Below are 26,867 nucleotides of genomic sequence, written 5' to 3'. Positions count from 1 at the left end.
TGCTGTTTCGACAGGGGTGTCTATGAGGCTGGAGACAGCGGGGCATGCCCAGGTGCCCACGCAGCCAGGCCCCACTCTCCGCCTTCAACTTTCAAGTGGCTCTGCCGAAAGCCAAGGACAGATGGGCTGTGGGTCCTCTGCTAGGGTGCCGCTGGGATGGCGGCATCAGGCAAGGAGCCGGACACGCCTCGGCCCAAAGCCTGCTCTGCAGCCACTTCCTCCCTGCAGACCTCAGGCAGGCTCCTCCCCCCTAGTCTTGCTTCCCTCCTCTACAAGCTGGATAGCAGAGCCCAGGTCAGAGCGGTCCCACAAGGAAAATAAAGGTACTTCATGAATCTAATGCGTTGCATGGACGGGAGGCTCCACGCCACATCAGGCCTGGAAGACCGGTCATCCAGTTCAGGGCCGGCGCCGGCTGGATTCTCCAGCTGATGTTTTCACAGTGACCGGTGCTTGCCAGAGGCTCGGCTGGCAAACCTCAGGTGCTGCCCCCCCCCCGGCAGGCCTCTGGTAGCTCCAGTTAGCCCCTTCCCGGGTCAGTCTGGACACAGGAAGAATGGACGCTCAGAGCCATTAAGGAACCCAGGACACCAGCCACTAGCGAGGCTGCCACATCTCCCCTTAGTTGGAAAAAAAGTGGCTCTTAAGACATTTTGGTGTAGTCTTTAAAAAAAAAAAAAAAGGCTCCTATCATTACCAAAGGAAATAATTACAAAGCATTAAATGTGAAAAGCACGTCATGCTGTGTTTGACACATGCTAAGTATGACTGTCATCTTCATCTAACACGAAGGTGCTCAGAAAAAAAAAAAACCGTTAGGACAAAGGACCCAAAGCCTTGGACCTGGCTGGCCCTTCCCACCCCTGGGTGTGAGCGGTGATGTCCTCAACACACCAGACCCAAACAGGACCGCACCAGAACATGAACTCTCAGAAAGGGGGCATTTCTAATGGTTGCCATGTTGGGGACAATGGGAAAGAAGGGGGACTCCTGGGGAGGGGATGGGACTTCTGGTCCCGAGGCCTGCAGGTGTAGGGGTGGCAGTGGGGGTGGCAGGACAGTGAGGCTTATTTTCCACTTGTAGCAGAACAAGCAGAAGGGAGTGGCAGCAAGGCAGACTCTGCCTCTGACTCAACCAAGGTTCTCCCCTCCCAGGACCGGTTGTGGCTGTGCAGTGGGCGGCCTGGGGTAGCAAGCCCGAGCCTAGTCGCACACAGGAACGGTTTCCTTCCGAGCCCTGCAGAGGGGCGGTGGCAGGAGCTCGCTCCTTTCCATTCCCAGAATGGCCAGAGCGATGGGGCCAGGGCTGTAGGTGGCTCAGTGTCCCTGAGGCTGCTGACTTGACCCCCTCCCACTTGGGAGTTCCTGAGTCTGCAAGCCAGTCGCTTTTGAAAAGGAGCCCTCCTGGGACTGCTCACCTGTCCATGTTTGGCCCGGGGAGCCCCGAGGGCAGGTTCACACCGGGTCATCCTGGCTCCCTTGAAAAGCGAAAGAGGCCGGAAGGGCACAGGGATCACTTGCCAAGACTCAAATGAGCCATAGGTCCCAAAACAGTGCCCAGGTTATGTGAGCCCTCGGCACACACATGTAATAGGCTTCTGGGAAATCCCATTTTAACTGATGGTAACACAGAATGTGAGCTCTGGTGCCCAGGACTGCCTCCTGAGGCGCTCAGGCTATCAGCCCATTCATAACCTCACTACCATCCTGCAGGTGCTCAGCCAGAGAGAGGGGACTATCCACCATGACTCGCCACATTCAGGTGACAAGGCTGCCAAGACCCTCAAGGATGGTCACCTCCTATCTCACGCTCACAAGCCAGGACCACCGGTTTGCTGACGCCCCCTCTTGCAGGACAGGCAGGCAGCCCATTTTGAGGCTGACAGTCTCCACATGAATTAGGGGTTTGTGCCAACATCCGCTGGGCTGGTAAGGGCCCCCAACACCACAGCCCTGTTGGACGTCAACAGGAAAACGAGGGGCTCCTTGCACCTGACACCTCCTCACCTCTTCCCACCAAGACATTCTCTCCCCACTGACGTTCTTGGGCCAATACAGGACACGTCGGATGCTGAGGGAGTGGGGAATGGGAAGAGCCACCCAGTGCTGGGATTCTGGATGACGGCCCCTCCTTGAAGGAGGCTTTACCACTCCGGGTGATACACCATCACCATCCGGGGCCCTGCTTAGTGGTAGAGCTGGGGCTGGCCCAGGTGTAGTCCCTGACCCTGTCTCCAGCCCCAGCCTCTGGGGTCACTCACGCCACCCTTCCCCCTGGAAGGTCCTTCTGCTTCTCTACCCATCATCTCTCCCCCATCAGCCACGTTTCAGGCCTATGTAGCACTATGTCTGACATAATCTTCTTTGCTCCTGTTTATTGTCTATCTACCCACACAAGGGGGAAGCTTCTGGAGATCAAGGCCTGTGGCCATCCTGCCCCACACTGTATCCTTAGTGGTGAGAGCAGCACCTATACATAGCAGGTACACAGCCAAGAGAACTGGCCCCAGAATGAAAAGAATCCGTACAGAGGGAGGGCATGGGACCCAGCTTGTAGTTTTCCTGCCCTGAGGTGCCCAGCATACAAGAGGAACCCAGAGAGAGGTTCTGGATTGAATGGAAGGTGCGAGAGACAGACCAGACATGGGTCCTACGTGGGTATGAAGGAAACTCAGGTGGAAGCCCAGATTCTGCCCCCGGCGTGGAGCAAGGCCCAAGAGTGGGGGAAGCAGACACGACGCAGGCGCATTCTGGGTTTTCTCACACACAGCAGGCCCCACGACTGAGGGTGTCCTGAATGAGCACGGGGGCCTCGGGCTCCAGGGGCACTGCTGTGGTCGGTGGGCGGGCGTTCCCGGCACCACTGCCCTAAAACAGAAGGGGCTGCTTAGAGAAAACGACTCAAGCCAGCGCCCCAGGCTCACAGGCAAACATTTCGAGAAGAAAAACCAAAGCACCAGCAGAGCCCTGGCCAGGACGCACCCCTGCTCCAATCTGCGGGACGGGGCCGAGGCTGGAAACAGCTCTTGTGCTCGGACAGCCTGGGAACACCTGGTCACGCTGTGCTTGGCGCAGCCACGGGGCCAATGAGCCCCTGGACGGGCGGCAGGTGGATCGAATCACGTGAGGCGTGCTGTCCAAGCCAGCGGAGTGTGTTCTGTGACGCTAACGGGAACCTGCATTATTACAAACTCAGGGTGCGAGAGAATCCACACACTCACCACAGACCTTGGACCAAAGAGCCTAAAAGAATTCAACTCTATTTTGTGCTGGGCCAAGAATTTTGTGGTGAATTTTTTTTTTAACTATGTGTCCGCTTTTCTTATTGGATAGAGTAAGAAATTGGTGCTAAGCTCATGTGTTTTGTTTTAATAAGGACTGTTTCTTTCATGTTTCTCTTTTAAAGGAACAAATTCTTATTTCTTATCATAGGTCCACAGTGTATTTGAATCTGCAGAGTCAACAGGCTCACGAGGCCAGAAGGGGCATCAGAGTCCCCACTCAGTGTCACAGCTGCTTAGAGAAAGGATTGAGAACCACACCATTTAGTGATGGCTACCTCGGGGGTGGATTCCAGAAGGATTTCACTTTCTGTGTTTTTACATTTCTGAACTGTAATGTTTTGTGCCTTCTTTACTTTGAATTTTTTACATGTATGAATTAATTTTGTAAGCAGAAGAAACAATAAATTTAAATGAATCTAGAAATCATTTGTGTTCGTATGTGTTTGCCCCACACAATACTCCAACAAGAATATTGCTATATGCCAAGAATTAAGTCTTACATGCCATTATGTGAGAGAGACCTCACTTCATTTAACTGCCTATTACCAGACCCACTTCACAGATGAGGAAATGGAGGCTCAGGGTCCCACAGCTAGATCTGCAACCAGCTCTGTCTGCTTCCCAAGGCCCTACTCTCAGCCAGCCTGCTCCACAGCCTCCCGGCAGACTTAAGGGCTCCTTTCTCTCTGTCCCTTTTCCTGCCTGGCCACTGAAAGCAGCTGTCATACTAAACCACAAATAGTACAGAGGCCACGGATTGGGCGGGCACTCTGGAGCTGTTTGGGTTACGACTGGTGACTCGTCTCCCCAGGTCGAAGAACCAGGTCAGTTCCTGGCCTCCCCCAGCAGGCTGTGCAGTGCAGGGGAAAGGGGCAGGCCAGCAGAAGCCCAGGGAAATGGCTTTGCTAGATGTGAAACTGAAAAACACACTGGTATGTTCGGGAACAGGGACCCTACCAGGCAACCGCGGAGCTCTGGCCATCTTCAGTGCTGCCCTAAACTGCGTCACCCCGGGAAGTTCCAGGGCCACAAGTCCCAGGCCACCTCTGCAGGGGTTCCAGGCCACAGACCTCAGAACAGATGTCGAGCGGGTCCCCTCCCACCTGCTGCCACATGCCCAGTCCTGCTAATATGTTCATGGTGTTTCTCAGAAGCTGCTCCGCCAAGGGGTCGGCCCACACACACGCATGCAAAATGTTCCCAAAGTGTTCCCTACCCCCTCTCGGAGACACAGCATGTTCCAGCTCAGAGAAGCGTCACCTTTCTGAGACCTGTGTCATTGGGTGAGACCTTTGAGAACCTTCTGTACAAGTCCAGCGCAGAGTGAGAGCCTGCGAAGCCCACCTCAGGAGATGGGCACAAAGGTGCACATGAGTTCTAGCAACAGGCTAGGCATTCTGACAAACTTACCTTCACCTTGCCCCGCAAGCCAGGGGCGGGAGCTGCGGGCACAGGCTGCCAGTGGCAGGACTACAGGACTGCATTCCACCCCTCCACCCACGCTTCCATCCCTGCCTGTGAAATCTTCTCTAGGCTTCCTTCCTCGGACCCTGCTTCCTGGGTCTTCTGAGGCTGTCCCGTGTGCACGGACTCAGCACACACTCCTAACCGTACCTCCCGGCTTCGAGTCCCACCCCTGCCAGGGACTGGTTCTGCGGCCATGGGCAAGTCATGAACCAAGTCTCTGCTACCCCATCCTCAGTGGTAAGCAGCGGGACAAAACGCTACCTGCATCCCGGGGCTGACGGAGCATCAAGAGAGCCGGTACCAACAGGCGGCAGCGAGGGTCGGAGAAGTGCCCGCAGCCTCATCCTGGGGACCCAGTCTTTCTCAGGGCCCTAGAATGCTGCTGGGGGGGCTCAGGCCGAGACGGGGGCTGATGCACACTCACCCCAGCGTCCCGCACACAGGAGGAGCTTAGCTTAGTTGACAGCACTTACAGAACCCTTGCACCCTGTGAATGTGAAGCAAAACTTCTGCTTGGAACATCGTGACCCTAACCTAGTCCTGCTGCTCTGCTTACGGATACCTTTAAAGTCCATGCAAAGCTGCCCACCCCGCGGCCGCCCCACAGCCCCAGGTGGAAAGAAGTGGGCGCTCGGGGAGCAGCTCTCTTTAGCAGGGAGATGTGCACCCCGCCCCCCATCATCGGCCTCCATCCCTCCTCATCGTCTGCTCCGCAGCAGGGCCCGTGCCAACAGCAATGGTGGAAGTGGTTCTTGGTCACGCGGAGGACTTTCCAACCACATTCCTGGGTCCCCAAAGATGCTCCAGCCCAGGCCACAGCCTCCTGGCTCTGGGCTGGCTGCTGCGGGTTTCCCAGGCGCGGGGCGGTGTCAGCCCTGGAACAGGCCAGCCTCTGTGGACGGAGTCTGGGGTGGTGCGCAGGATAAAAGCACGGCCAGCGGAGGCCTTTAAATGTCAGAGCAGTCATCCCTCCCTTATTTCACAATACTGCTCCAAAACCACCTCGCTGGGCCAAGTTCTGTTACCACAAAGCTAATATCCTCTAGCAACTTCCGAGCTGCTTGTCTGCCTCCAGGGCCAGGACACATCTGGCCGGCAGAGAGACTGCTGGATCCCCGGCCAGGGTGAACTTTCTAGGGGTTTGTCCTGAATGATGAGAACCCCAGGGCCACCCCCTCTGCTGACTGTGTCGGAGCTCTGTCCTACCAGACGGAGAGCAGCAGCCTCACCAAAATTCTTCGAGGGACGGGAGAAAATTGAGTGAAGTGAGTGAAAGCAGAAGGAAATGAACAATCCTCACTTTGGCCCACGCTTCTCAGGCATGGCAGCAACAGATGAGCAGCCTGGAAGAGACGGGAGCGTTGGGACTGGACAGGCAACCAGCACACGCTTCCAGAACAACGCCACGGTGAGAACGCAGTTTTCATTAAAAAAAGGAGATATCAGGCTTTTGTGCCCTGAGATAGGCTGAACAACTCGTTCTGACACCAGGGCCCCCGCTAGCCAAAACTCACAAGCTCTGGCCACTCCTTTTCCGCTGCCCCCTCTCCAGCACTGTGTTCTTACTTGCCACTTGAGGAGCACAGGAAAAGGCCACACAGGGGCCAAGTTTCGGCTCGGCCGAGCTTTAGACAATCGGGTGCGCCGCGTTACATCACCCCCACATTCCTGACCGGCAGGGTAACAGTACTGGGGCCCTTTCTAGGACTAGCTTTCGGTGAGAAATTGACAAACAAATTCCAGTCACTTTCCATATGGGGAAACTAAGGCACGGGGCCATCTAGATCAGGGGCTGGTATAATTCTCTTAAAGGGCCAGACAGTAAATAGTCCAGGCTTTGGGGCCCATCTGGTCTCTGTTTTAACATGAAAGTGGCCATAGGCAATTTAATAAATAAGCTGACATGGTTATGTGCCAATAAAAGTTCATTTGCAAAGACAGGCAACAGCCTGTGGGCGGTGGTTTGCCGATCCCTGATCCGAGCTGGTTCGAGGTGACAACTGTCGCTTCTCCTGGAAGCCACTGGCCATAACTGTAGAATTATGAACCCTCCCCGCCACACACACTTAGGATGCCCCGGGGTCCACCTGGCAGGGCTCTAGTTAGAATACTGAATCTATTATAAAATATTAAGTCACACCCTGCATAGAGCTCCACAGACGCTGGGCCTTGGTCCTCCACAGTCCTGCTCTGTGAGGAGCGCGTTCCCTATCCCCTTGCAGCACAGGCTCAAGGGCTGAGGGGCTCATGGCTCCCCTCTGTTCCAACTAAAACCCCAGAGGAAGCAGAGGAGGCCCCCAGACTGAAGGAAAGGCAAGGCCAGCTCCCCTGCATGCATGGCCTCCAAAGAGCCCCACTGGGGTCCCAAAACCCGGGATGAGGACCGTACTCCCCCCTGCTCTTTTCCCTCTCCGGGCTGGCGCATTGTGGGCCTAGCCTCACGGTCAGCACCCTGCACTGTGGGTCTCTCTAGGGCCTGGGGCTAGGGCAGTGGGGACAGTCCATGGAGGGAGAGGCCCTTCATTTTCTCCACACACTCTCCCAGGCCTCGCTGGGGAAGCTCACGACACCCCACGCAGCTACCCGAGCTCCATCGAGGCCACCGTCAGTGCCCCCATTCGGGTGCTGCTCACTGTCACTGCTTCGAAATGGTCTCAGGTTTCAGTAATAATCCAATTGTAGCCTACTTCATCCAGAACGGTGACAACTGTCACCTAAGATCGTCTAGACAGTTCCAACAGCTGGTGGAGTGGGGGCCAGATCAAGCTCCCCTGGCAATGTCATGTGAGAGCCCAGCTGCCATCCCAGAACTGGCCACTGACCTCTGAGCCCATCCACATCACTGTCCTCAAACCAGACAGCCCTGCGTGTCTAGGGCTGACCTGTCCCACCAAGGACCCACCAGGGCCGAGGAAGGAAGACCTGCTCCCAGCCGATCCTCAGCTCCATCACACTGACTCTGACCCTCTGTGCAGACACCCAAGGTGGGAAGAGCCTGGCACCCCAAGTTCTGCCCAGGGCCCCTGATGGGGACAGAAACTGGAACAAGCATGGACCTTGCAGGCACGCCAGGCCCTGGGAGCTTGGGTGTCACTCTGAATCTCAGTCCCTTCCGCAAAATGGGGCAGCAACCCCCACTTTCTAGGACTGTAATGAAGATGACATGGACCACCGCAAACATAAACCCTGTCTCTGGCCCACCAGTGCAGTGGGGGTGCGGACACGTAGGCATGGCAAGCGCGCACGGTCACACGTGGCGAGAGCCCTCCATGCTGCATTTGCACATCCACCAGAGCTTCAGGGGGTGGGGCCGAGGACACAGGAGGTGCAGGTCTCCGGCTAAAGGTTCCCGGCATGAACCATGCTGTCCTCATTCCCAGGGAGGAGGGACGGTGTGGGCAGCAGGCTGACCAGGCAGGTGACCCAAACCAACGCAGAAAGCCCATGTCTCACTGCTCTGGCTTTCTTGGTTTCTGAGAGGAAAAGGAAGCCATATCTGACTTGGTTCGCCTCCCCAAGGACAAACGTGGTCATCCTCCTCTTTCCCCTGATGAACGTTTACACACCTTCTTGCCCTGACCTGTTTGCACTATGGTCTCCCGTGTGCACTCTGAGACCAGATCCCCAAGGCGGTGGATTCAGAGGGTCCCAGACTCAGCAAATGGCAGCCGATCCTTTCTTGGGAACCTGATGGCTTTCCCCCTGGCTCAGCACAAAGACCCACTCCTTACCCCAGGCTGCGAGGCCCACCTGAGTTGGCCCTGCCAACCCCTCGCAGTCCCTCCTGGGCACCCCCTCCCATCAGCTTGCTTTGCCCTGAACTTGCCAAGCCCATCCCACCTCCCCACCTTTGTGCTTGCTCTTCCCTCTACTTAGGACGCTCTCCCTCATCACCTGTGCATGGCTGAAGGCATCTTGTCATTAGGTCACCTCCTGAGTGGCCACCTTGTCACTCTGACCTAAAACTGGCCACATCCACCCCCTCTCCTCCCACCTGGCATCCACATCCAGCCTGTTTTATTTTCTTGATAGCACCTACCACCACCTGAAATTTCCTTGCCTGTTGCTTGCTTATCATCAACCCCTCTTTCTAGAAAGGAGCTTATATGAAAATGATAATTGAGTGTGGCTTAGAGATATCCTCAGGGCCTCATGAAGTGCCAGGCACTCATCAGACACCACGTGAGACAAGGAAGTAAAGAGCGGAAGAGTGAGAACACACCCCTAGTTCGGGGATGCTGGATGGTACGGAGAGAGCACACTCGGCCCAGAGCCGCGCTGCAGGAAGATGGCAGGCGTTCCCACAGCAGCCCTGGCAGATCCCAGAGCCCAGGGCTCAGCTCCAGGCCCACTGGCCTCTGAGCCCGGCGGTGGGGGCGGGGAGGGGGGCAGGCTCTGCCATCTGCTCCCCTCAAGGCTCTGCGAACAGGAGCACTGGGGGGGATGGGGAGGGGCTGCATCTTCCTGCCTATTTCCCGTGGCTGTCACCGTCACCGGCCTGATTGCTGACCCGGCAGGGCCCTCTGTCCCGTGCCCAGCAGCTGCTGCAGCCTGCAGCTTTCCCAACATGCGCAGAAGCAGCTCCACCGCACTTCCTGTCCCCAGCCCCAGCGGGCCTTGGGGCCTGTGGCCTCCAAGCTCTGCAGCTCGCAGACCTGCGGCCTCTTCCCTTTGTCGCCCTCGCCGGGGCGGGAGCAGCTTCCTGCCGTTGTTTCCTCCATGATATCTGGTGTTCACGTCTTGGCTTCTCGGTTCTCCAGAAGCCCAGTTAACAACTGCTCGCGGTGACCCCTCCGTGGACATACGGGTGCTTTCTGTCCCCTGCCGGGGCCCTGGCGGCTCCAGGCAGCCTTCCGCACGCTCTCCGTGCGCTGAGCTCTGGCGAGGGTGCAGCTGCAGCCCTCCCCACCGCCACCCCCGCCCCATGCAGATTAAATGCATTAGAGGGCCCTGTGCTATCTCAGGGCGAGGGCTGGCACCCGTGGCCTTCGGTGACATATCACTGATGTGAGCTCACCGCTACTGCCCTCGAATGTGTGCTTGCGCTGTTTTGGAACCAACCATTTCTTGTTTTCCAAGCCAGAAAAGGCAGCCGCTCCTCTCCCTCCCCAAAAGGAGTTATCCAAGAGCCCTACTATGCCCAACTTTCAAAGGAGGCATTGTTAATCATTTGGCCATAAATAGGCATTGACCACCCACTCCAAGTCCAGTGGAACCAAGCTCCCCCCTGGCTTGGGGACTGCAGCGAGGGCCTGCCCTCCTGGGTGGCATTTGCTTTCTTTAGTTCTCCACTGTGGCCTGACGCTGGGAGAAGCAGCAGTAATTCAGGACGGCTGGTACTGCAAAAATGTTGTAAATAAATGGCCCACGTCCACAGGGAAGAGTCTATGTCGCTGCCGTGCTTGGGACAGGGGAGGGCTGTGTTGCCAAAGGGGTGATAATAAGCTTCCATCCTGTGCTGGCCCCACAGAAGCCAGTGGCCGCACTGGACAGAGGCACAGGCTCGTGTCAGATGTGTCGGCTCTGGGCCTGACTCATAATTAAGCACATGTCCATCTCAGTGATACCTCTCCATGCTTCCCACTCTCCCACCCTTCCTGGGGTTCTCTCAGCCTCCCAAACTTGCCAAGGGCTTGGAGCTCCTTCCCTGGAGGTGCTACCCCAACATCTCCAATAAGGAAGCAGGAAGAGGGCAGGGAATGCCAAAATCCCTCTAGGTCCATCAGGCATCTCCGTCCCCTGCATCCTTCTGGGCGGGACTGGGATCACAGACTCTGTGAGTAGATTCACAGAGGCCACCGCAGATGCGACATTTTCCAGAGCTGCTGGCCCAGCTGCCGTAAGCAGACCAGATGTGGCACAGCTGACGTGGGATCCAGCGTGACAAGCACAAACCTGTAAGAGAATCGTCCTGTGGCCCTAAGCTGCCCCCAGCCTCCTCCGGCCCAAGGCCAGAGCGGCACCCACTTTCAAGCGGGCAAGGACTGAGGAGCTTCGGCACAGGAGTCAGAGGTCTGGGGACAGGATAGGAATCGAGTTTCCACAGCAGGGAAAGACCGCGCAGGCTGGCAAAGCACCAAGACACAAGGGTTTGGGGGTGGGATGGTCTCAAGGATGCTTGCAGAAACCAAAGGGATCGCAGTGATCGACTAGACTTCACTTTTACTGAGAAGAGATCGAGAGAACTGGCAAAGTGAGGGCTGCGGGCCAGATACTGAGACAGACTTACATCCAGCACACACTAAACTGAGAAGTTTAAAGGAAGTGGCCTTTGGGGATTAAGGCGATGGATTCTCTGCCCAGTGAGGGCCGTGACTCGGGTGACTTGGAAGCTAATGACAAGAGGGAGCCATCGGCCAGCCCTGTTGTGCGCCTCCAGGACGTCCGAGCCTCAGACACGAATCAACGCGTGTGCTGCCCCTGCCCTGGGCTCGCCCACCACCATCTGCCCACGGACTCTTGTCTCCCCACGGCCCTCAGTCTGTGCTGCTCGCCCCGCAGTGGGAGCTTTCCCGGAGTACTGTCGCTCCCCTGCTTAAAACTCTCTGATGCCCCCCTCCCTGCACTCAGAATAAAAGCCAGAGGGCTTTGGAGTGCCTACCGAGGAAGCCCCTATGCTGGACCCCTTGCCCCCTCTCCTCCACTTTATTCCAGCCGCCCCAGGGCGCCTACCAGCCCCCTCCTGACTCCAACCTTTGCACCTGTGCTTCTCCTGCAGGCCGCCCCCCCCCCCCGCCCCCGGGCGCGATCTTACTCCTCCCCTCCCCTGAGCTCTTCCAGGGCTGCCTCGTGGCTCATTTCCCTTGTGAGGCTGATTCTAGTGTGCTGTGAGAATACTCTGGAAGCCTGACCTCTTTCAAATGCTCCCACAAGCCCGAGACACCTAGCACATGCAGCATCTGGACAGGGCATAAACAGTCCCACTGGGTTCCTGCTTACTCACTCTGCCCCCAACCCAAGACTTGGGATGGTGAGCAGGGACTCGGAAGCTGCCCTTTAAGAACCCACGCATAGGAACTTGCCTCGCAAACGTCCAACGCGGTACGTTAGCTGTTTTTCCAGACAGTTCTAAGGCAGCTATGTCCCCAGCTCAGCATAAGTCAACCCCAAGCCCTCTCCGGCGCTCAGGAAGGTTCACTATCGGGTAGGGATGCCACTGCTCTGCTGACACAATGACTCAGCAGGGGCCCATCCAGGGACTTGGAAAACCGGGCTCTTGAATCCCTTCTCCAGGTCACACCTTGCCAACTCCGGGCTGACCCAATGCCTCCTGACTGAGGGGCCTTGACTCTGGTGCTATCTCCACACAGGATAAGCCCATCCCTGGCGTCTGCAGAGTCACCAGGCTGGGCCTGTGCCCAGCTCTGCTGCTCCCAGACCCCGCTTCCTTGGGGGGCTCCTGAAACACCCTGGCCCTGGGGCCCTGGCCCAGACCCACTGATTCAGACACTGGAGAGGGGCCCAGGAAGCTGCAGGCTCTCTCGGCCGCGCCTGCGCACAAGTACACACGGTCATAAACCCAGGGTTCAAAGAAGCAAGACAAGAGGCTCACAGTCACAGCACAGCAGCGTGCAGAACTGGGTCTCAACCCGGGTCTTCCAACTCCAGACACAGCTACGCTTCCAATGACAGGCCACGCTTTGTCTCCCCTGTGCTACGGGAAGCATCTACCATGCGGCAGCCGGGCAAAACCCCGACCTTGGAGACACAGAGACTTGGGCCCAAACTCCAACAAGGCAACTCGACAACTCAAGTCAGGCTCGGACAAGCTGCAGAAGCCTCTGGGCTCCAGGCCCTCTTCTGGGGAGCAGAGATAGAGCTGAGGACCTCACAGCAGCAGAGACAAAGAATCCGCACAGTGAGGACAGCTCACACTCGATGAACAGCCGTTACTTCTTTCTGACAAACTTCTCTCCCTATTCCTAAAATGTGACCACCTGTAGCAATGATGACAGCTGACTCTTACTGAGGGCCTACCCTGGGCACACGAGTGTGTCACGCTGATGAACTCATTCAGGGCTGCCAGCAACACGAGCGAAGCTGTTGCTACCCCACTTCGACGACGGGGAAACAGGTGCCAAGAGGTCAAGTAAGTTGCCCAGGATAAGGCTCGAGGGCACCTCCCCAGCAGGGCCGAGGCCCTGTTCTCCACCAGCCCTCTGTTTCCCCACATCTCAGCCCACAGTCTGCTTCCTCTTCAGTGGGCTGGGGGGCAACATGGGATTTCTTGAAACCCTCCCCTGTGGGCCCCTGGAGTTGAACCAGTCAAAGGGGCAAGGGCCATGTGGCCCACAGACCCTTCCCACTCTGGCTTCCATGCAGTGGGACCAGAGAGGTCCTCAGGTGCACTGGCCTCCGGAGGGCAGGGCCCCCAGCTCACAGGCCTCTGTGCCGGGGACCGAGCAGGGCCTGGCAGCTGAGGATGCTCCAAGCACATCTGGGAGCACAAGCGGCTCCCACCTGGACAACTGGCTTCCAAAGCAGGGGCCCTCCAGAAAGCTCTGGGTACCCAGAGCTTTGTTGCCTCGCGTCTTCTAAGACAGCTTCTGGCTCAGAAAGGCCCACAATTCAAGCGTGGAAAATCACCAAGTGGCACTAAAAGCTGCCTCGCTGGCACGTCCCCAGCTGAACTCCTTCTATTTTTCTTTTCCCGGGAGATCAAAGCTATTGTGTCAACACTCGGCCCCAATCCGAGTGACCTTAAGTGGATTGCTTATGCAACCTGGTGGCTGCAACGAGAGACAGCAAGGAGTGATCCAAGTGTCTGCACAGGGGTTTCCCTGAATCGTGAGGACCCCTGTCAGGGGTGCTGCGCTCTTGCTGACAGGCCTACTTCTGACAGAAAAGAAACCCCGGACAGAACTGAAACCAGTCTCTGGCTCGGCCCTCCCCCCACCACACACCTGGCAGGACCCCGGCCTCACGCTGACACCATCTCACCCAGGAGTGGCGAGCCCCGCTGAGCGCCCAGGACTAGAGCAATGGCAGACAGGCCACAGGGTGCGGCTTTGATGTTCTCCGGAGCGCCAGCCACTGGTGGGATCCACACCGCCCGGCTCCTCCCCTCACCCATGAGAAACAGGGACTGCCGTTCCCATTTTACAGACAAGGAAATGGAGGCCTACAGAGGGTGACTTGCCCAAGGCACATAGCTCAAAAGTGGCAGCGGGAGAAACTGAGGCCCCTTCTGACTCCAGAGCTCGTGCTTTCACTTGCACGCCCTCTAGGCCCTGGAAGAGTTGCCTACCTGGAAAGGCCAACTGGGCTGTCCTTGCAGAGGACGAATCACGGCAGCAGGAGGAGCGCTGAACCCAGAGTCAGGAGGCCCAGGTTCCAGTCCTCCCAGTGTCCTAAAGAACCGCGTGGCTTTGGGCACGTCACCGACTCTCCCTGGACTCTGGAGGCCTCACCCTCAAGTGAAGAGGGCAGATCGATCAGCAGTGGCTGCCAAGATCACAGAGGGGAGGAGTCTAAGACCTCCCAGTTCAACCAGAAAGACTGCTACGATCGATTAGCAATGTCTGTCAAGGGCACGGAATAGGTGTGCTGATCAGCGCCTGGAGCCGCCCCGGCCAACCACCCCTCTGAGGGTCCTAGTTGTCTTTTTCTTTTTTAAGATTTTATTTATTTATTTATTTATTTAGAGAATGAGAGAGAGAGAGAGCGAGCACTTGTGCGTGCGTGAGTGGGGGGAAGAGCAGAGGGAGAGGCACAAGTGGACTCTGAGCTGAGGGCGGTGCCTGACACTGGGCCAACCCCACAACCCTGAGATCATGACCTGAGCCGAAATCCAGAGTCAGAGGCCTAACCGACTGCGCCACCCAGGCGCCTGTCTGACGATCCAAGTCTTAAAGACTCTCTTCCTTTGTTCAAGCCCATTCTGATTGTTTCCTCATTAGAAGCAACTACTCCCATGTGCCCACAGTGGGTTTTGCCTTTACTTTTACTTAGCATTAATTTCAACCCAATTAGCAATCCTGGGCTTTCTGTGACCACCTGTGCTCTGTGCTGCAAGGGGCGCTCCATCACTGAGTGCCTCTGTTTGCCATCAGCGTGGTTCCCCAGGCTAGCAAGAAGGGTCTATGGGGGCAAGGCAGCAGGAAACGAAAACCAGCATGGTGGCCGGCTGGGGGCAGCGCAGTCAGGACGAGGCCATGAAGGCTCGGGCAAGCCAGGCCTGAGCGCAGGGACGTCGCCTGGAAACTGTGGCTGCCGGGGCTGCCGGAGCAGGGAGGTCATGCACCAGGGGTGTGAAGGGCCACCCCACGTGGGCTGAGGAGGGCCACTCCCTGGTGAAAGGCAACCCCCACTGGCAAGCAGGGCGGACGGTGGCAGGCTGACCCCGGGACACCCTGCCAACGAAGAGCCACGAGTTGCTGACAAGCATCGTAATACCCCTCCGATGGCTGCCCGCAGCAACTCCTTACCCCTCAGAGCCCCCCACGGCCCCAGCCAACCCGGCCGTACGGACTCATCTCCCGGACTCCCCCTGGATCAGCTCTCAGCGGAGCATCTAACCTCGTGCTGCTCTCCCCCCCCACCCCGCCCCAGGCCAGCTTTCTCGGGCCCCTCGCACATCTGCTAACACAACAGTTGCTGCCTGTTCTGGGGCTCCAGGAGGGCTGAGCACTCAGTGTGTGGGCAGCTGCGATCAATCAAACCTCTGTTTCAGCATCCCGACCCCTCCTCACAAATGTCTCGCTTCTGTTTGAAGCACTGTTGAGAAACACAATTTGTTGCTCTTGCAAGCTGACCAGCTTGGAGTTAAAAATACAGCAAGACTGGGACGCCCAGGGGCCCGGCATTCCGTGGGTAATCTTTTTAACTGTTCCTTTTTTCTGAGATCTTTGCTCACACACATGTGATCTGTGTCTAAATGGCCATGCACAGCTCAGGTCTCGCTGGGAGTCAACCAATGCTCGGTAGGCAAGTAACTAATCACGTCAGCGAGAGGCCCGCTAGTAAACAACTCATATGCTCAGGCTGGGCCCTGCTCTCAATGGCGCACATTGTCATTTTGCAAACGGAGGCTTCAGCTTCACATAAAACACCAGGCAGAAGGGGTCACGTGGGGAAAGCTCAGAGGGAGGTCAGCAAAATGTGACCTGGGCAGGGGCAGGCACGACTGCCTTCAAGCAGCCGTTCCGTGAGCTGAGTGGTTGCGATGACAATTAACAGGGTGGGGGGGGGGGGGTCTTCCCAGGCTGGGTCCTGGCGGCATTTCTCCCCCTGGGCGCCCTCCTCTCTGCAACCACCCTCTCTCACTCCAGAGCCACATGGCTGGGGCACCTGCAACCGCGCTCGGCATCCCTTCCCACGAGCTAAGCACTGAGGTTTGAAGAAGATATGAGCAAAGACAGTCTGAAAGCAATTTCTACCCCCAGACCCCCCTGCGCCCTGGCCTCACTGCCCGAGAGGACCACTGCTGCCAGCCGGCCGGACAGCCGTGCCCAGGGATGCGGCCAGGAAGGGGCCGGGCCTCTGGTGGGCTCTGGGATTGCGTCTACCTAGCCCCGTGGGCAACGGGCGTGAGACAAAACACTCGCACACAGCCATCTCTTCTGGCGGTAACGATTCCGCCTCCATCACCGCTTCACACCCCTTGGCTCTGAGCACAGAGCTCACCATGGGCTGGGCTGAGCTGCAGGGCAGGCCTCCTTCCCATTTTCAAAAGGAAAGGATGAGGCAAGAAGAGGAACAAAGAAGAAGTAAATGGCAAGGACAGAAGAGGGAGGGGGAAAACAGAAGGAAAGAGACAGGCAGAGACAGAAAAAAGGGAGCCCTTGTAATGCACGGAGAGCGCCTCCTGGGACCTTCACCCTCTCTCTCCCAGTTCCGCCTCTGGAGTCGCCCGCAGCGAGCCCATGCCTTTCCTCCCAAGCTGTGCAGCAGCAGCGCTAACAGTAATCGTCAGCCCTCGCCACATGCCAGCCAGGGCACCAGGTCGCGTGTGTGTGAGCGGACGGGCAAGCAGACACGCACAGACGTCTCCATAGATTCGGATGCACACATGCGTTCGTACGTACACACACCTGCACATCCAGACACCGACGCACTCATACACGCGGACACACCACACACAGACACACACACACACGCTGTGTCCCGGACTCCACCAACAGTCCTAGCAGTAGTGACGACAGCGGTGCTGGTGGTAGGATCTGCTGCACAGAGATGTGAGGCAGCTTGCCCAGGGCTGCCAGCCTCCTGCCGCTCATCCGGAGGCCTTCTGATTTGCTGATGTCCCCTCCAGCCCCCAAATGCAGATCCAAAAGTGAACAACATGTTCCAGAAGGATCTCGGGAGGGGCATTAACAGACAAGGCCGGAGGAAAGCTCCTGCATGCTCACCCCCATGCCGGCAGGTGTGCTCGGGGCTCTGAAGGCCCCAGCCCCAGTCAGCGCCTGCAGGAAGCTGGGGTTTGTCAGAACTCCCAGTCACTCCAACCGAAAAGGCACTTTGCACCAATCTCATACACCTGGTCCCAGATCTACACACACAAAGGGGCTCCTTCACAAAAATGTTCAATTAGCACTCCTTGCCGCGCCCCTCCAAATAAGTGAACCTTTATAAACCAAGATCACAAGACCTGTAAGAAAGGGTCCAAGATCCAGCTTGGAGAAACACAGCAGTGCTGACCCGGGTGCAAGCCTATGTTTCCAGAGATGCGTAGACCCTGCTCCCTCCCTGGCAGTGACAAATGCTGAGAAAGCCACAGCCCATAGAGGCTGGTATCTGGGGGCAGCAGTCCCACACTGGCTGTCACCTGGCCATGGGCAGGTGTCTGTATGCCAGTGACAGGCTTAGCTCACGGGGTTCCCAGGCACAAGGTCCCACATGTTCCAGTCTGGATGTAGGGCTCTCTGCAAAGGCACTGGGGTTACCTCAGGCCTGGCTTTCAAGGCTTCTGCAAAAGCAAGGTCCACCTCGTGAGGCCATAAATTATCCTGTGGGGGAGTCAAAGCAGGCAGGGCTGCTGGAGGGAGGGCTGGTGGTGGCTCTCGAGGCATGGTTGCGGTGGTTCACAGTCCATCCCCAAGGCTCCGGCCTCCCCTTTCTGACACACACCCTTCCCAGGGGCCCCGTCTTCACTTTCCCTGGACTCTGCCCTACCCAGGCCTTGGCTAGAGAAGAGCAGGCAGAAATCAGGGCAGCCTCCCCAGGATCTTGGAGGCCTGCCTGGAGCCAATGGAGCGATCTACACATCTGGGCACAGCCCCACGGAGCAATATATTTTCAAACAGTTTCTACCCAAGTGAGGACGGGAAACGTCTCCAGTGATGCCAGTGCTGTTATTCCAACTTGTGGGCAGTAAAAGAGAATAACGTGTGTAAGTTGTTTTTATTACCTATCTGGCTTATTAGCTAATAAAATCAGCAAAAATTTAACTGAAGCCATTTATCGCACCCAGGACTCAGGGCTCTGGGTTTCCCTCAGAAAGTCACCTAAATCTGTCACCTTTCCAGCCTTTTTACCTATTTAAATTTCTCCAGAGAAGGGAAATTCCACTCGCGTGTCCAACGTAAACGAACGTGTGTTTGATCGTTGTCTAGTAAAGCAAAGAACGTCCGCTACTCGGGAAAAAGGAAGGGACACACCTGGCAGAGTGACGGAATCTGGACAGTGGGTGGAGCCCCACTGGCATGGAGGAGGCAGAGCAGGTCACGAGCTTGTCCTCCGGCTGCCCCAGGCCAGGGCCAGGCTCTGGAGCAAAGGGCCAGACACTCTGGACTCTGGGGCCAGGTACGTGCTCAACACTCGAGACACCTGCCCCTCTTCTTTTGTTGGGGTGGCCTCTCGGTGGAGGGGGGGCTAGAGAAAGGAAGGAAATGCCATCCACAGAAGCGGCATTTTTATTCTAAAGCAAAAAAGAGGCCCAGTTGAAAAAGCAGCTCTGGGCCCTGACGGAAGGCCATCCTGCCCACAAAGAGGAGTGGACATGGGAGCCTGCCTGCCCAGAAGTGGCCACATGCTGCAGGAGCAAGGCCAGCCAGGTTCTGTCCCTTAACACCCAGCAGAGACTGAGGCTTCCATAACAAGACCAGCAAAGACAACGGTTAAACAGTGACACGAAGCACCCGAGGGCCTCCTACACACAGAACAGAGAGGCTGCATCCTACCCACCACTCCCACCCATCCTTCACTGGATGGGTCACAAGGGCCAACCCTAGTCCCCGAACCTCACTGTCATGCTCAGGGCTCCTCAGTAAGAACCAAACACAGGTGGCACCCAGGCTCGGAGACTGTCCCGTAGAGAGTGTATTCCCTCCAAGCTCGTCTCATTCAAATCAGTCCCCGAGCTCAGTGTTAGCACAAGGCAGGGCTCCAAGACACAGAGCAAGGGACGGGGTATGTGGCCGGAGGCCCCACCTACAGCGAACAGCAAGGGTCATTACAAAGGTGGCACAGAGGATGACAATCCTGATTTCTGGATGGTCTCACATGGTGGACAGTTTAACCAAATGAGTAAGTGCTTCCCCCATGTCTTACGCTCTGAAACCACGACCTGCGGTCCTGATCTCAGGATCAGCAATAACCAGGCTGAATCCTGGCCTGTGCTGCCGGGCTGGGTTCCTGGGACAGAGGCTCCAGGGATGAGCTGGAAGGGGATCACCAGTGCTTGATGACCATGGTCTGTGCCCCCACTCCTGACACCGCCCCTCTTACCATCTGTCTGCTCCAATACCACTAGCATTGTGTTCACAGGGAAAAAGCATCTCTGATTTTAAACAGGGAGAAACAGACACTAAAAAATAAAAAACGACAGCTTGATTTCATCTTTGAATAGGATTTAAAAAAACAAGGGATCATAACCCACCTCCGGGCATTTCTGAGACCGGCACCCCACCTCTGCCTGGGATGGGCCAGGACCAGGAGTGGCTCCCGCGACCACCGAGACGCTCCCACCGTGCCGCCCACGGGGCTGGGGCTCTTACCTGCGCCATCTTAGCAAGGTCTAGGGAAGGCCTCTGCTCCTGCGTCTCTTCCGGGCGCCGCCGCTTAATGCCGACCTTCTTGTCGTTAAGGACGCACGGCTGGGAGCGGCTTCGGGACAGCCCACTGGAGCGCCTGGCCAGCTCCGGCGTTGAGGCAGGTGTGCTGCTGGCTGAGGGTGGACAGTACTCCGCAAAGGAAAACTGCTCGTGGGAGCAGGACAGGGACCGCTGCATGTCGAGCCGGCCCCCGCCCACAGGGTTCGGGTCGGGGCTCCAGATGTCACCCGCCTGTCCACAGGTGGCCGAGCCTGGTGCCCCCTGGCAGGGCTGACCTCCGAATCGGTGGTGGAAGCCCGCCTGGTCGTAGGGCGAGGACAGCGCGTTGGCCCGGGATGGGAGGCTGAAACTGGAGCTTCTCTGCATGGTGCTGAAGCCGTTGGAATAGCGCTGGACACTGCCCCCGCTGTAACAGCGTCTCTTCTCTACGGGAGTCCAGACTTTGGAGCCCAAGGGCCTCCACGATGTCCGGCAGCTGGACATTTCATCGGAGAAGGACAGTGACCGGCACTGGCGCTTGCTGGGGGGTGCTGAGGGGTTCCCGTTGTGGTCGCTGAGGCTGAGGTCTTTGATCAGGTTGGTCACGGCGCAGGCGGTCGCGGCCTCCCGGTGCCACAGGGCACTGTCCTGACACTTATCAGGCAGACACTCCCAGATGCCGGCGCTCGGCTGCTCAATCTGAAGAGGGCATTTCCTGTCCAGGTCTCGCCATCTGTCATTTTCTGGTTCAGAAATGACAAAGAGAAAACAGGGGTTGAGAAGTCCTCCATGCCAGCCCTCTATCTATCTCCACAACCAAGAGCCCATTTTATTTTATTTTTTTTTAAAGATTTTATTTATTTATTTGACAGAGATACAGACAGCCAGCGAGAGAGGGAACACAAGCAGGGGGAGTGGGAGAGGAAGAAGCAGGCTCCTAGCGGAGGAGCCTGATGTGGGGCTCGATCCCAAAACGCCGGGATCATGCCCTGAGCCGAAGGCAGACACTTAACCGCTGTGCCACCCAGGCGCCCCCTCAAGAGCCCATTTTAAACAGAATTTCAGAGTCAGGAAGGCCCTTAAAAAACCATCCAGTCCAACCTCACTTTACGGATGAGAAAGAGAGGCTCAGAGCGGGGATGTGAATCCCATGGTGTTGAATGAGGTGCACAGTGAGGCCCAGGATACACGTACCCCCCCACACCCCCCCACACACCCCACCCCGGGCCTCCAGGCGTGGCTTCCTTTCCAACATTCCACACTGCCTCCCGGCAAAGTCCCAAACAACAGTTTTCACCCAAATGCCTTCCCATCTTATAGGTGGGAAGCTGATCTGCCCCAACCCTCCCCTGGCCTGCAGAAGTTGGGGCAGGATGTCTGTTCCGTCCCCTCTCGAGCTGGGGCTCGACGCCCTGGCAGAAGACTATGACCCAAGAGGTGTCTTTTTGTACTTGGGAGGGTCAAGGTCAAACGGGGCGAGCAGTGCCTCCAGGTTAGCTCATCCAAACCCCATCTCTAGAATGCCTGCTGACAACAGAAACTGCAAACTGCACTGACCTATGCCTCCACCATCAAAGCGCTCTACATCACCACCACCAATGACGGCCAATCATGGAGCCCTCTCCTTGTGTTCCCTTGATTTCTCACTGAGATCGAGGATGTTTAAAGCCGTTAAAGTCTGGAAGAGCGTGTCTTGGGCTGCACAGACATAAGGGGACGATTTAAACTTACATAGTCAGGTCTCTACTTAAACACATGAATAAATAAGCTAACCCCACTAGGAAACATGGACTTCGCACCTGAACCTTTATTTTAGTAAAATATTCAGGAGCTATTCGGCGTTTTCCTACTGAAGAATCAGGCACTGTGCTGAGGATCTTAGGAGGGCACAGATAAACCTGATGACGTAGTTCTTGTATTCAAGTTCAGAATACAAAAGCAAAGTTGAGAACTATCCTGGGCTGCCAGGGATCCACATTCTGGCATGTTTCTATCTTTTTAAAATCTACATATATTTATGAATGGTACACATGGGAATATACAGAAAACCTGGCTGGAGTCCATCAGTCATCAGAAGGACAGAAGTAAACCCTGAAATGACATTCAGGCAGGTGTTTAACGCACACCAATTCTCACAGCACTTTCGACTACTGAGCAGATAGCCCCATGGCGGCTGCAACGCACCAGGTGCCCCGTAGGGAGGGTGAGTAAGTGGCCTGGGGCTACAGAGCTAAAAAATGACTGGAGGCTAATCCAGGCTGGCCCACCCCAGAGCCCTGCTCTTCTCACTACACCACAGCGCCGAGGGGGACCACAGGATCCCAACATGGGGCCTGCCCTCAGCAAGTTTCTGAGTCACGCGGGATGGGCCATCCACTCAGACAACGGGGTGCAACCCCACAAGTGCACCAGTCACATCCATCTCCTCGATCAGGGGCCACTTCTCCAAGGGGCCTCGCGAGCCAAAGATAAGCCACATCAGGGCTAAAGGTGCCGCTCCTTCACCTAGGGCACTCTGCCACGGTCGTGAGACACACCTAAGGGGTTGGGACCCTGGACAGAGGACAAAGGAGGAACCGCCCAGAGGCTGTTTCCACGAGACGGCCTCAGAAGCTGGAGATGCAGCAGAAGGATCTTCCTTACACCCAGTTAGGCCAGTTGGGAACAAAACAGGACAGTCACCAAATGTCCAGTTCACCTCTTCCCAGAATCTTCTTGAGCCCTGGTGCACGGCAAGTCTCCATACGTGTCCCTTTAACTAAATCTGATAAAGTATTACCATAAACTGCCTTCTTGCAAGTAGCATTTATGTTGTTCAAAACACGTCTTCACTACTCACCGCCCCTCGAGCAGCCACGATTCTTTTAAAACAGTTTCAATTTGACATTTATAAGTAGTTGAAAGATCAGTAAACTCATAATAAAGTAAAATTAAATACAAACTAACATCACTGAATCACTCTGTTAGCTGATTTACAAGAAGAAAAGTTATCCTCAGAAAAAAGTGTAGATTTGTGTGTAAAGATGGTCTTCAGAGTGATACAAGTGGGTGCCTGAGTGGCTTAGTCAGTTAAGGGTCTGCGTTTGGCGCAAGTCATGATCTCAGGGTCCTGGGATCGAGTCCCACATCAGGCCCCCTGCTCAGTGGGGAGCCTGCTTCTGCTTCTGCCTCTCCCTCCGTCCCTCCCCCTGCTCATGCTCACGCAGGTGTGGACGCATGCGCACTCTCTCTCAAATAAATAAAATCTTTAAAAAAAAAAGTGATACGAGTGACAGCAAAATGGTAAACACAACTAAAACACCCTCCAGTCGGGCTGATGACATAAATGATCAGGGAGTAATGTGGAACATGGAGACAGCACAGTTCCAAAGAATAGTAATGATGGGAGAAGTGTTGATGATGTAATTCGAACCCTAAAGAAACAGTATAGAAAAACTGTATAGATAACATGATTCCTATTTTGTAAAATACATATGTTATATGTGATGATTAAAAGAAAATAAACCAAAATGCTCATAATCGAATGGGAGAGAGCTGGCTGCTTTATGTTTTTTTCCTGTTTGTTTTGTTTAGTTTTTACATCTTCTGTAAGGACAAATATATTTCCAAATGTGTGGGGGATGTGGCCACCAAGCCCACTGGCGCTGTGCCAGGGTCAGGGCCTATGATCCCAGCCTCCTCTGGGTTTGCTCCTTTGGTCTTTCAGGGAGTTCCCTTGGAACTGACCACCAACTTCTCTTCTGGGACAAGGCACTGAGGCACCAGATGGGCCAGAAATGTGGCTGACTGAGGAAGGACCAGTGGGCCCAGCCACAGAGCAGTGAGGGCCCCAACATGGCATCACAGTGGCCCTGCTTAAGGAACCCGAGGCTCGCTACAGACATTCTCCATCCCAGGCCCTGGGAAGCCCATGAAATTAAAAAGAATTGATCCCACCCTCAGAGGATACCACTTTCCGTTTCATTTTAATTTCACTGCCCTGGAATTGTCCCCATCTCTAGGGAAGTCATGAGAAGAAAGGGGACCTGGGAGCCAGTTAAGCATGAAGGTTCAGTCCCTCTCATCTGGCAGCGCCATTCCTCCCCCCAAGGCTATCTCATGATCCTGGTGCTTCTTGATGGGACCCCTCAGGCCTCCCTATTCCAAGCTCAACGACTCAGTGCTTCCAGAGAACTTCCTGAGGCCCACACCTGTCATGTCTGTCCCCATGCAGCCGCCCGTCGCCTCGAAGAAAGAACGCAAACATTTTAGCCTGCCATCCAGACCCCATCCACTCATCGCCTCCCCAGTTCACCCTACTCCAGGCACACCGAACTTTCTGTGACATCAGAAGTCAGACTAGAAGCAGGTGGAATTGAAACCATCCTGGACAATCCGTGGAAGGGCCCAGAAAGCACACTCCTCCTGGTTTGTGTACACAGCCCTGAAGAGTATTCCTTATAAAACGGAAGATGAACGAACCAACTGTGGGGACGGGCACAGGCAGCATCTACAGGCGGGAGGTGGGTGTTCCATCTGGGATTAGGCGACTATCAAATCCCCACCCCGCGGGGCCTGGCGCTGGAGGGCTAACTCTAACGTGCTCCTGCTTGGCTGTGGGAACCACGCCACTCTGTTTTAAGGGTAAGCCTCCACGACCTTAACAGTAAGATTCCTTCGCCGTAGGATGATGAAGAGTCCGTTCTCACCTGGGTCCACTGGTTAAATGCGGGAGCATTGTGTCGGCAGTGAATCTGCAGCTAGCCCCCAAACACCAGCTCTCTCACCCCCTGACCCCTTTGTGAAGGCCTGGACTGTTCTTCTCCTGACTTTATCCCTCCAGCAAGAGTCTCTTCCTTATCATTTAAGAGCCAATTCAAACATCGCCTTCTCTGCAGATGGGCCTTCTCCACATTAGCCACTGGGCGCCCACAGCTCTTTGCCTGACTTTCAATCTTATGGCTCAGATGTTAACCTTAATTATCTGTTTCCATGTCTGCTTCTACTGAGCCACGAGCCCTCGAGCACAGCCCCAGCATGGCTCCCAGTGCCCAGCATGGAGCCTGGCACACAGCAGACCCTAGCCAGTGGTGGGTAGAGGGAGGAACGGATCATGCGCAGAGCAGGCTGTGGGTGGTCATTTGGTCTCACTTGTCTCTCACCCCTCACACTGGTAACCCCTCCTCGGCCAGCTAGGTCCAACCTGGGGGCTCTGTCTTCAACTTCCCGCTTTCCCAAGGTCATGGGTGGTTGCGTGTGAAGCAGCGGGGAGTCTGACTAGTGGTATGAGGTCTAAGATACTCTGGAAACACAAAGCTCTGTCCAACACTGACTGCTGCTACTGTGTGTCAACACCAGCCAGGTGGCCACTTGGTCTGTCTGAGGGGCAGATAATATTTTAATTGTTACTATCTTTATCGCTTGAAGAAGTACAATATAAGAAAAGTAAAAACAATCGGGGCTATGTTTAGCTCTTGTGTTTTCACCCTTCGCTCAGGGAACAGAAAGCAATTTGCTGGGTCAGGTCACCAGACAAAAGAAACAGGAATAGAAGCTACTTTTTAGTGGCAAACAGCCCCGAACTTCTGGTCCTGACGTCACTCCGGACAAAGGGCCTCGGCAGGGCTCTGAGGAGAGGATACTGGACACCCCCGCCCCTCCATTCAGTATCACTCTGCCCAGACAGCAGTAACTCTTTCAAAAGTGACAACAGCCATGGACCTGGGGAGTCTACTGAGCAGGGGTCACCTGGGATGGTGGGAAGTGTGTGGACACAGGTTTGAACCTCAGCTCTGCGAGTCACTTAATCTCTCAGAGCCTCAGTTACCTCGTCTGTAAAATGTGGGTGACAGACAGTAATGACCTCGCAGAGCTATTCAAGAATCAAACAGTTGCCTGGGACAGGGCCTGTGAGGGCACAGCGGGCTCTGCCAGTGGCAGTGCCATGACTGGGAGGACAGAGCTGGACAATGCCCTACAGCTGAGGCTCAGCTCTCCTGCCCCTGGTACCAAGCTCTGTGGGTCTGGCCGGGGTGGGCCCCTGTGTGCTCTACACCAGTCTTCCTCAGGGTGGTTTTGGCACCTTGGGTTGGGAGGAGCGCCCCTTGGGGTGTTAAAATGCAATTCCCAGGCCCAGTCCCTGACTCAGGAAACAGAATCTCTAGGGGGAGGGGTCTGCATTTAAACCGGCTCCTCAGGTGTGGAGAGCCACTCCTACAGGCTACACGGGGGCCTGGGTTCTCCCACCTTTGTCAGAGTGGCAGCTTACTTGGACCATCCAGCCACACCCAGGATGCTTCCGGAAGCTTGACCATTCCAGTGTCTACAAATCTGGAGTCAGAACACCATTAAAAGTTGGTGCTTTGGGGTTTATTTTGTTTCCAGTCAGTAACAAGAAGCAGAACTACAGAGAAGGAAACCTTTCAGCCTTCAAGTCCATGGAGGGCCCTTTTTCACAGGAGGGGGTGGGGGCCCCAAGCTGCTCAGCATGTTCTGGATGGAGAGCCACAGGAAGAGGCCTGGGAAGCCAGGGGAAGGGTCTGAGGCCTCCCACCTTCCTCTTGGGACACACCGGCACCGGCCTGGGGTGAACAAGGGCCCAGCATGATGGCGCACAGCCTGGGAGCACCGGCACCAGCCTCACACCTTCGGGCAATCCCCATTCCTCTCAAGTTGCTCCATTCCCCGCTGAGCCTATCTTCACAAGTTTGAGATTATTCACAGGGGACCAGGCTCTTCCTCGAGACGGGAAGACAAACCGCACAGACTCATACAAAAGCATACAGACCATCCAGTTCTCTCACAGATGGCCCCACCAGGTGACCTCCAAGGTGGCTTGATGTTGGAGCCTGAAGTCCCTGAGAAGACCCCACCAGCCCGGGAGGCACGGGAGAAGCCGACGCTCACACGCACGGGAACAAAACCCCAGGCCCCCCAACCTTGCTCGCAAAGCACCGGTCCTGCCACACGCTGACGAGGGAGGTTCAGAAGGCTGCCGGGTACACAGATCGAGAGCTCAAAGAAAGAAAACACTCGGAGGAGCACGAACAGCATCTGACTTCAAATGTTCTTGTTTCCATTTCTTCCCTTGAAGGGAAATTCCCAGGGGCCCAGATTCTTAGGGGACTACAGTCCTCCTCGGTTCAAAAGCTAGGAGATTTACAGG

At 55.9% G+C, this 26,867-nt stretch overlaps 1 protein-coding gene across 1 annotated transcript in view; it reads right to left on the bottom strand.

Moving 5' to 3' along the window:
• Positions 1-26,867, bottom strand: part of FAM53B (family with sequence similarity 53 member B) — a 72,786-nt gene that overhangs the window by 31,492 nt on the left and 14,427 nt on the right. Inside the window, exon 3 of the mRNA XM_087862587.1 lies at positions 19,688-20,466. Within this exon, the coding sequence (XP_087718713.1) occupies positions 19,688-20,466 (779 nt within the window). The remainder of the gene's footprint in view (positions 1-19,687; positions 20,467-26,867) is intronic.

The sequence above is a fragment of the Ursus americanus genome, chromosome 6 (genome assembly GCF_024610735.1).
Source record: "Ursus americanus isolate L20-20 chromosome 6, mUrsAme1.1.p, whole genome shotgun sequence".
NCBI classification, from domain to species: Eukaryota; Metazoa; Chordata; class Mammalia; order Carnivora; family Ursidae; genus Ursus; species Ursus americanus.
Note: the sequence above shows the minus strand (reverse complement) of the source record. Positions and strands in the feature narration are given on the sequence as shown.